This window comes from Hordeum vulgare, chromosome 6H, assembly GCF_904849725.1.
Source record: "Hordeum vulgare subsp. vulgare chromosome 6H, MorexV3_pseudomolecules_assembly, whole genome shotgun sequence".
Classification (NCBI taxonomy): Eukaryota; Viridiplantae; Streptophyta; class Magnoliopsida; order Poales; family Poaceae; genus Hordeum; species Hordeum vulgare.
Window position 1 is genome coordinate 73,514,428 of NC_058523.1, and position 9,802 is coordinate 73,524,229.

At 42.7% G+C, this 9,802-nt stretch overlaps 1 protein-coding gene and 1 long non-coding RNA gene across 2 annotated transcripts; both read right to left on the reverse strand.

The window, feature by feature from the left end:
• Positions 1-726: 726 nt before the first annotated feature.
• Positions 727-9,363, reverse strand: LOC123403674 (COP9 signalosome complex subunit 5-like). Its single transcript, XM_045097590.1, has 5 exons — positions 8,971-9,363; positions 7,882-8,163; positions 7,658-7,805; positions 7,467-7,550; positions 727-782 (listed from the first exon to the last, which is right to left on the reverse strand). The coding sequence occupies exons 1-5, from the start codon at positions 9,361-9,363 to the stop codon at positions 727-729; spliced, it is 963 nt and encodes a 320-aa protein (XP_044953525.1).
• Positions 5,526-6,559, reverse strand: LOC123403675. The gene is made up of 3 exons (XR_006611533.1): positions 6,500-6,559; positions 6,313-6,403; positions 5,526-5,731 (listed from the first exon to the last, which is right to left on the reverse strand). It is a non-coding gene; the product is annotated as an uncharacterized LOC123403675 (long non-coding RNA).
• Positions 9,364-9,802: the final 439 nt, after the last annotated feature.

Here is a 9,802-nt window from a genome sequence, read left to right on the forward strand (position 1 = left end):
TTCCTTGATGCACAACTTGCTAGAGTTGCTGCTAGACGTGATGATACTTCTGAAACTGCTGATACTATTGAAGTAGAACCTGCTACTATGCCTGAATTGCCTGATACGTGCTATGTTATGGAGGGAGAGATAGTTGAGGACTTTCTTGCACGTAAGGATAGCTATGATGTTTAGAAACTTCTGCGCAAGTGGAAAGAAAAATCTCTGAACGCTAGGATGAAATACGACCCGAAGTTTGCCACTTCGCCTATCTTTGTGACCGATAAGGATTATGAACTCTCTGTCGACCGTGAGTTTTTCACTCTTGTCGAATCTGATTCCTTTCACGGTTACGAGTCTGAAACAGTTTTAGCCCATCTTACTAAACTGCACGATATAGCCACCCTATTCACTAGTGAAGAAAAGATCCGCCACTACTATATGATCAAGTTGTATCCTTTCTCGCTAAAGGATGATGCTAAGACCTGGTTCACTTCTCTTGCTACTGGTTGTATGTGCAGCCCCTAGGATATGGTCTACTACTTCTCTAAAAAATATTTCCCTGCCCATAAGAAGCAAGCTGCCTTGCGGGAAATATACAACTTTGCTCAAGCTGAAGAAGAGAGTCTCCCACAAGCTTGGGGGAGGCTTATCCAGCTACTGAGTGCTTTGCCTAATCACCCTCTTGAGAAGAATGTAATCCTTGATATCTTCTATAATGGACTTACTGATGCTTCCAAAGACCACTTAGATAGTTAAGCCGGTAGTGTTTCTGGGAATGAACCGTAGAACAAGCTGAGATTCTACTGAATAACATCTTGTGCAATGAGAATGCTTGGACTATTCTCGAACCACCTCCTAAGCCAACTCCAAAGAAGATATGCAAGAAGCCAAGAAAGCTATGCGAGAGAAAGGCATTAAATCTGAAGATGTCCAAAATCTACCACCTATCGAAGAGATCCATGCTCTCGTTACCCCGATACAGGTAGTAGAAGTAAACACTTTGCGTAGGTTTGATGAGAGTGCTATTCCTTTTGATAAACCTGCTAGCTTATGCCTAGATGAATTTGATAACTTTGTTGCCAAACAACATAATTTCAATGATTATGTTAGCAGACAATTGGAAAAGAATGCTCGTATGCTTAATCATTTAAGTGCTTGTGTGGACAGAAATGTGAATGATCTTAATCTTCTGATTAAACATGCCTCTATGGTTACTACTCAAGTAGAACAAGTACTTAAAGATCAAAATGACTTGCTCAATGAGTTGAATGACAATTCTATCAGAGTCATCACTAGAGGAGGTAGAATGACCCAGGAACCTTTGTATCCTGAGGGTCATCCGAAGAGAATTGAACAAGATTCTCAAGGAGTTAGCACTGATGCACCTAGTCATGCTAGAAAGAAGAAGAAAGATGATAGGAACCTGCACGCTAGCAACCCTGTTGCTGCTACCCCTGGGAGTCAAAACGATGCCTCTATCTCTGATGCTGAAACACAATCTGGTGATGAACATGAGCCTAATAACAATATCAACAGTGATGTTCATGAAGATGCTCAGCCTAGCAACGATAAGGATGTGGAGATTGAACCAAGTGTTGATCTTGATAACCCACAGCCTAAGAATAAGAGATACGTTAAGAATGAATTCGCAGCTAGGAAGCACGGTAAAGAAAGGGAGCCATGGGTTCAGAAACCTATGCCCTTTCCTCCCAAACCATCCAAGAAAAAGGATGATGAGGATTTTGAGCGCTTTGTTGAAATGATCAGACCTGTCTTTTTGCAGATGCATTTGACAGATATGCTCAAAATGTCTCTGTATGCTAAGTACATGAAAGATATTGTGACTAATAAGAGGAGGATACCTGATCATGAGATCTCCGCCATGCTTGCTAATTACACTTTCAAGGGTGGAACTCCTAAGAAACTAGGTGATCCCGGTGTGCCCACTATAGCTTGCTCCATTAAAGGCCAGTACATTAGAACTGCGTTATGCGACCTTGGAGCCAGAGTTAGTGTTATGCCTCTCTCTCTCTTTATCAAAGACTTGAGCTGGATAAGTTGACACCCACTGAAATCTCTCTGCAAATGGCCGACAAATCAACTGCTTTCCCTATCGGCATTTGCGAGGATGTGCCTGTTGTGGTTGCTAACACCACTATCTTAACAGACTTTGTTATCTTGGATATTCCCGAGGACGATACCATGGCTGTCATCCTCGGAAGACCCTTTTTATACACTGTAGGGGCTGTTATAGATTGCAACAAAGGCAATGTCACTTTCCATGTCAACGGTAATGAGCATACGGTGCACTTTCCGTAGAAACAATATCGAGTACATTGCATCAATGCTATCGAAAAAACTTCATCGATTCTTATTGGGAGCTTTGAATGCCCTATTCCTCGCGTCAAGATGAAGTATGATTTTCTTGTTGGGGAGATACACATCCCCATTGAGGTGACCTAGTGACTATTCGAAAATTCTCCGTCTTCGTTTGCGATTCGAGAAAGTTTTGTTGAGGGGATTCGATCAACCCCATTGACGGATTTCTTTCGATGACTGTGAGATGGATGAATCAAGGAGTCACAAACCTCTGCTCGAAGCTTTCACTTTAGGTTGCTTAGAAGAAAAATGATAGCTTTAGTTTAGTTTTCTCTATTTTCTGTTTTAGCGTCCCGTAGAAAAATACCCCGAAAATAAAAGTTCTCCGAACGGTGTGAAAATCTAGTATTATTTTTTCTGGATTTTTTGAAAAATACTGGGACAATGAGTTTGTTTGGGGGGCCACACGAGTGGGCCACAAACCCTAGGGGCGCGGGCACCGACCCTGGCCGCGCCACCCACGCTTGTGGGGCCCACAGGCACCCCCTCCACTACTTCTTGCTCTTATCTTCTTCTCCTACCTCCAGAAAAAATCGTTTCGCAGCTCAAACCCGTGTTCTTGCTCCTCTTGCTGGGATTTTCGATCTCTTTGCTCAAATCACCGTTCTTCGAACTATTTTGGGGAAATTACTCCTTGGTAAGTGACTCCTCCATTGGTCCAATTAGTTTTTTCTCTAGTGCCTTATACTCCGCGTATTTTTGCTGCCTTGGTGACCATGTTCTTGAGCTTTGCATGCTGATTTTAGCTAGTCCCAAGTAGTTTTGATGCGTAATATGGTCTCTAGGCACTTGTGGGAGTAGTTGCTACAAGTTTAGTTGAACCTTGTTCACCTTTCCTTTGGGTCACTGAAAATTCCAGAAAAGGAAGATGTTCAGGAGAAACTTTCATGGTGGTTCCTCAAGCAAGAGAGGTCCCCGCCTTGCGATTCGGGAGCCTGATCCTTACCAACCTAGGGACGTGCAGGTACAACCATGTGAATGGCCTTCTGATGAATTTATGATTGAGGCAGGTTTCAAAGATGAGTTTGATGCATTTGTTCGCAACGTCGGACTCGAAGAATTCATCTCCGATAAAGGTGAACAGTATGTTGCTCTCACTGCCTCTTTTGTTCGTAGATTCAAATTTTCAGCTGGCCGTGAGCCATCGGTATTGTTTGCTCTCTATGATAAATCTTATACCATGGATTTAGAGGATTTCAATATAATTTTCAAAATACCTACTTGGGGTAGTCTCAGTGATCCTCCTAATCTTTGGTTAGAGATTTTTGCGCTCGTATTACGGTTGGAGAAACTAGCGACATTACGCAATCTACCATGGGGAGTATTCATTTTCCTGCCTTGCATTACTTTTCCCTCTTCATAGGAAGATGCATTAATGGCAAGATTGAGCATTGTCACCTCTGCGCACCCGACCTTAGTATCCTTAAGAGCGCAGTGATGGGTGAAAAAAAGCTTCAACATGGGAGCTATTATAGCAAGGAGGCGGAATAAGAATGCTATTGATGGGGATTTCTTTGGTGGGATCTATGCCACTCGCATAGCAAATTTCCTTGGAGTACCCATCCGCGAAGGAGATCCCCCGCTCCATACAGCTTTCCTTGACTGTGTCGCTATGACACGCTACCAGTTCCTTGAGAGGGATGATGAATCCCACCTATACCGATTGATATTTAACTGGCAGCGTGTTTTCCATATTACCCTTCCTGCTCCTTCCTTCTTTGACTTTCTGGTAAAACAGAGATATTACATAACCAGAGGAGAGGCAGAGGAGTATGCGAGGGAGGCAAAGGCTGCTCGTCTCCGTGAGGCAGCTATTCAGGCAGTGGCTGCAGCGCTCCCGTATAACCCTGATTATGATTTTCGGTTTCTCCAGGACCATCCTTGGGAATAGACCAAGTTAGGCCAAAAGCCTAAGCTTGGGGGAGTACGTGTTCTCACCGACTTTACATTCTTGCTTATGCCTTCACTTTATTAGCCGGTGTTCACACTTTGCCACTGTATCATCCATGCTAGTTTTATTTTCTTTTTCTCATTTCCTTTTCGTGTGTCTGTCTAGTTTGAGAAAACCCAAAAAGATTTTATTTTTCTTCTTTCTGCTTGTTGTGAGTTTTCCCGTGTAGATAGTTTTCTTTTTTCTTTGGGTCAAGGTAGAAGATATTGGTTACAATGTTTAGTGGCTCTTGCATGCATACCTGTTTAGCTTTCAAAGAGCCATATTACTTTGTCTTCTCCTTTGTGTTTGCCTGCAGATTCCAGCGTAGTCCAATGCACGAGCACGCTTATTATTGTTCACATCGTTCGGTCGTGCAAGTGAAAGGCAATAATGATGATATATGATGAAGTGACTGGGCCTGGAAAAGCTCGTATGAACTCGGTCTATTTTGTTTTTCTAAATATGACTAGCTCACTGTGCCTGATTCAGCTTTGTTGTTAGAGAAACATGTTTGGAATGACAACTTAGAGATCATAGTTGCTTATGCCATGCTTACTTAGCTAGGAGCTTATAATTGTTTGTATTGCACTACTAGGAAAAGGCCTGCTAGTGGTGCACCTGTTTTGGCTACTAATGGCGCACTACAGGTGCGCCACTAGCATCACGCCATTAGAAGTTTTTACTAATGGCGCACCAGTGGTGCGCCATTAGTATCTGGTATACTAATGGCACACCAGGCAGTGCGCCATTAGTAAAGCTCATGGTGCGCCATTAGTATCTGGTATACTAATGGCGCACCAGGCAGTGCGCCATTAGTATAGTTCATGGTGCGCCATTAGTATCTGGTATACTAATGGCGCACCCGGCAGTGCGCTATTAGTATAGCTCATGGTGCGCCATTAGTATGCCTCCCAGGGGCCATATTTACCCATGTGCTCTAGCTTACTAATTGCGCACTAGTTGACGATGCGCCACTAGTGTGCTTTTGTAGTGCGCCACTAAAGTGCTGAGTGGTGCGCCACTAGTATGAATATTAGGTATTATTTTTTCTTTTTTAATAATATTTGCACAAATTACAAAACATATAACTACACAGAATATAGAGAGCACAACATATAAACAACAGATTTATTGAATACAATAGAAGATTAGTCTCCGAATACAATTCATCATATTAGTCTCCGAATTTGAAATACCGAACAAAGTTAGAACATTACAAGTCTCTAGACCGCGAGTAGCGAGTTTGTCTTCACATTACAAGTCGATATCGAACATCTAAACTACCATCACATAGAAGAGAGTTGCGGTCATCACGAGAAAGACAGGCAAAATTATCTAAATTACAACATCATCGACACCAAGCATGTTACTGAAGCCGTGCATGGAGAATCACATTCGCGTCCTTTGCCTGCTACCCCTGTCCTCGTCTTCTTCCACCTGTTGCGGATAGGTGAGGAACAAATTATGCTCCAGCAGGAATTTGTGCTAGTTCAAATTAGCGTACGGCACGATGAAATCACTTTGAAAGAAAAACTAACATTGTGAAACAAATGCATATTTTGGGAGAACCTCTACGATAAAGAAATCATCCAAAGAGCTTTCATAAAGAGAAAAGCATAATTACTGATCCCCCAGGCCACTACTACTTTATGTGTTGGACATCAAATCGTACGTGACAACTGACAAGACAGTAAGGTGTGTTCGATTTTATCAATGTTTATAGGCGACATGGTGTATGATCCCCCCTAGGCCACTACTGCAATCATTTTGTATTTTGTATGGAGGTCAGATTTGTAGTTGGCACTACTATGCCAAATAACCATTTTGTCCAAATAAAAATTTCTACACCACATACTTAATTAAACAAGTCAGAATGGAATTTCAAGGCCCATAATTCAGAAAATGTAAAGTTTCTTTACATTCTCTAGTGAAAACGGAAAAATGAGAAGTATCTTCGCAAATCAGAGCACTCTATAACATGCAAAATTTAAATCAGTAGAAACAAAGGAAATGTTTACCATCTTCATCACCAAAACCTTCAAAATCTTCCATATCATCCATGTCACTCATCTCGATATCATCACCTTCAACACACTCTATCTCGCCTTCCTGTATTGGCAAGTGAATCCACAATATATGGGAAAGATTGTGAGAAGTGAGAACATAACAAAATTAGCTTGATTCTCAGAGTCGGTACTGTCTTACTTCTTCCTCTTCTATCTCAGGAGCCAACTCATCTTTTTCCATGTCAAGGATAGTATCAAGCTGATCCACGTCCGAAAGCACAAGATGGGTAGGAACTGAGAGTACTTGAGAAATAAAGAACCATTTTTGTATGTAAGTGTAAATATACATGGTGTAGGAGGAACATATTACAAAACTGCAATAACAAAGCAAACTAGATCTATATAGGTCTGGTACAATCCCTCGTTTCATGCACTCAAGCTCAATGAAGTAATTGACATAAAACATTTCATAACTACATAGGACAGCATAGCATCGAAGTATCAAACAACACCATGAGCCTCTCCTAGGGGCTAAACCATTTTCACAATCTTCGCACTACTAATATTTTTTATACATCACCATAAAATTAGCATCATATCTACTATACTTTCTTCGTTTAATAAACAAATAGCAGATATTTGTAACATATCCATATGAAGATAACATGGCAATGTGACAGGCATAAGGTCAGTTACTCCCTCCGTTCACTATTACAAGATGTTCCAACTTTTTTCTAAAATAAATGTATGTAGACACGTTTAAGTGTGTTTGTTCACTCATTTCCGCCCGTATGTAGCCCATATTGAAATATGCAAAACATCATATAATAGGGAGTGATAATTGACCTAATGGAACTCATCATTATATCAATAGTTTGACAATCAGACATACAGGACCATCCATTTACTATGGGAAGTGACAAAAAATTAACAAAACAAACAACATGATAATACATCTGTTCCTAAATGAAAGACGTTTTAGCAGTTTTAGGAACAGAGGGTGTACTAAACAGACAAGCAGATATTGATATGGCACATGAAAGATAAAGAAACTGAAACGATTATGCAGCCCCCAAAGATATTGATATGGCACATGAAAGATAAAGCAAAGAGGACAGTGGTGTACACTGAGGATAACCAAGTTTAAAGGGCATGAACACATGAACTGACCTCTTTCTTTCGCTGTGATGGCATAAGCATGCCAAATTGACTGCGTGCCAGTTGCCCTTCAGCTTGCTTTAGTTTATCAGCTGTGTAGCACAAAAGTAGTTATCACTCTCTCTATTTATTGCAAGGCCAAACTAGACATAACCAGAAAACAAGTTCCCAGAAATATTTCTACAAGAGGAATGCTTACCAAAATCAAAGATTTGTCCAACAACATAATCCGTGTTACCAAGAAGTGGCGACGAAGACAATTTGTTGACCCAGTAGTTGTTCCAGAGTAGATCAAGGAGGTGAGAGTCCAGGGATGACTTGAAATAGGTTATATCCAAAGAATAGTACTGCATGAAAATAGAGTTAGTACAGAACTAAAACACAAGCTTGCAAAAATATAAATTAAAGAATTGATCGCATTACCTTTTTGCAGTGAACACCAAAATCTTCTATCTTGTTGAGTGGTATGGTCTGATACTCAGACACAGGCTCATCCGGTGGCTTGTAATCTTTTGGATATGTCCTAAAAGCTCCAATGTCCACTTTACCAGCAAAAACAGTCCTTGTAGGGTCTATCGCAACAGCCAATAATGGTTCTTGAAACTGCTTATTAAGCATATGAGTTGAAACATCAATGCCTGACAGCCAGCTTCCATAAACAAGATGTGAGTGGTACCAGCCAACCACATTTTCCAACCTTCCAGCCTATCCATATGGAGAACATATGCAAGTTAGTTTGGTAAGTAATTAACAGTAAACACCTAACACAAACCTGCCCGTGCACATTACTTCCCAAGTTCACATATCTTAGTTGCAATAGACTCTAAATTATTCTTTGCCAAAACAGATTAAACAAGCACAAATAGACAATCAAGGATATGTACTATATCTAAGATATCAAAAACAGGGGGCGAAATCTTCTATATTGTTGAATAAAATAGGTGGTACAGAACAATTCTATACATCACATTCAATGGTGAAAGAAAATATGTAAGCATTGGGCCCTGTTAAATCCCACACTAAATACTACTGTATGACACAACTACTAATTAAGCATGATAACTACCAGATAAATTGATACAGCTGCATTAGATTACCCAGTACGTCAGCAAGCTAAGTCAAGTAATCCATATCTACAACAGATGAGCAAACTTACACAAAGGCAGACAAGTTCATAACTAAAACACAGAGCTATTAAGATCATATAAGCAAGAAGGAATTGTCCACATTTAACTGCACAAGTTGATGCACCTAACCGCAAGACGCATATATACACCAAATTAGTAGCATTGCCAGGTAATCCACCCACCCAAAACTTTTCATACAGGCTACATGTGACAAGGTAACACCCTAACAGTAGCAATTACTGGTGGTAACTATTAGCAATTTTGATGCGCGAAAAAGGAAATACACAATCTATTCAGAGCAGCATTGCAACATCTGGTCAGATCGGGAGCTCCAAAAATAATCAGGGACGGTGGTGGCAGAAGGATTTGGGGGCGGGCACTGTACCTGCTTGTTGATGGTGGAGTACTCGACCATGTACTCGTAGGCGTCGGCCTGGGGGTTGACCCTGGTCTCCGTGCCCTCGACGGGGAGCGCGAAGGCGTCCATGACGATGATGGAGTCGCCCTGGAACTTGCCCTCCATGAGGCCCATCATCTCGATGGTGCCGCCAGCGCGGGCATGGACGACCATCTTGAGGAGCGTGAGGGCGGAGATCCTGGCGCGGCGGAAGTGGTGCGGGTCGGTGGCCCAGGGCTTCTCCTGGTGGGCCCGCGCGTTGGCCGCCTCGTCGTAGCGGTAGATCGCATCCATGGCGTCCGGGTCGAAGGCGGCCGCTAGGATGTTGTTCTCCAGCTCCCACGTCTGCCGCTCCATCGCCGACGACGAGGTGGGCTCCATCGCACTATCTACGCCGGGCGGGCGGGCGGGCGGCAGGCAAAACCCTAGCTGGGAGCGGAAGGGGAGGATGAAGAAGGGGAAGATGGTGATGCGGGTGGGGAGGCAGGGCGCTGCTGAGATCTGGGGAGGCTGCGTGAGGGAGAGGGCAGGGGATAGCGCGCGGTCGATTTGGAGAAAAGATCATTGGCGCACGGTCGATTTGGGGAAAGCCTGCCTGATATTTCGGCTATGTCCTGCGTTTTTTTTTCGAAACTACTAATGGCGCACCATCAGCTGGTGCGCCATTAGTAACCCTGGTTACTAATGGTGCACCAGCTGGTCGTGCGCCATTAGTAGTTTTGCAAAAAATAATAATATAGTAGTGGCGCACTGGGTTCCCCGCCGCGCCCTCCGGGATGGTGGCCCCGGGGGGCAGCATCTGCCGCAGCATCTCCTCCCA

Coding starts and splice junctions, on each gene's coding strand:
- LOC123403674 (XM_045097590.1), bottom strand. CDS start 9,363: ATGGAGCCCACCTCGTCGTCGGCGATGGAGCGGCAGACGTGGGAGCTG. Junction 8,164..8,970: donor ACTCCACCATCAACAAGCAG/GTACAGTGCCCG, acceptor CCATATGGATAG/GCTGGAAGGTTGGAAAATGT. Junction 7,551..7,657: donor TGGACAAATCTTTGATTTTG/GTAAGCATTCCT, acceptor TGTGCTACACAG/CTGATAAACTAAAGCAAGCT.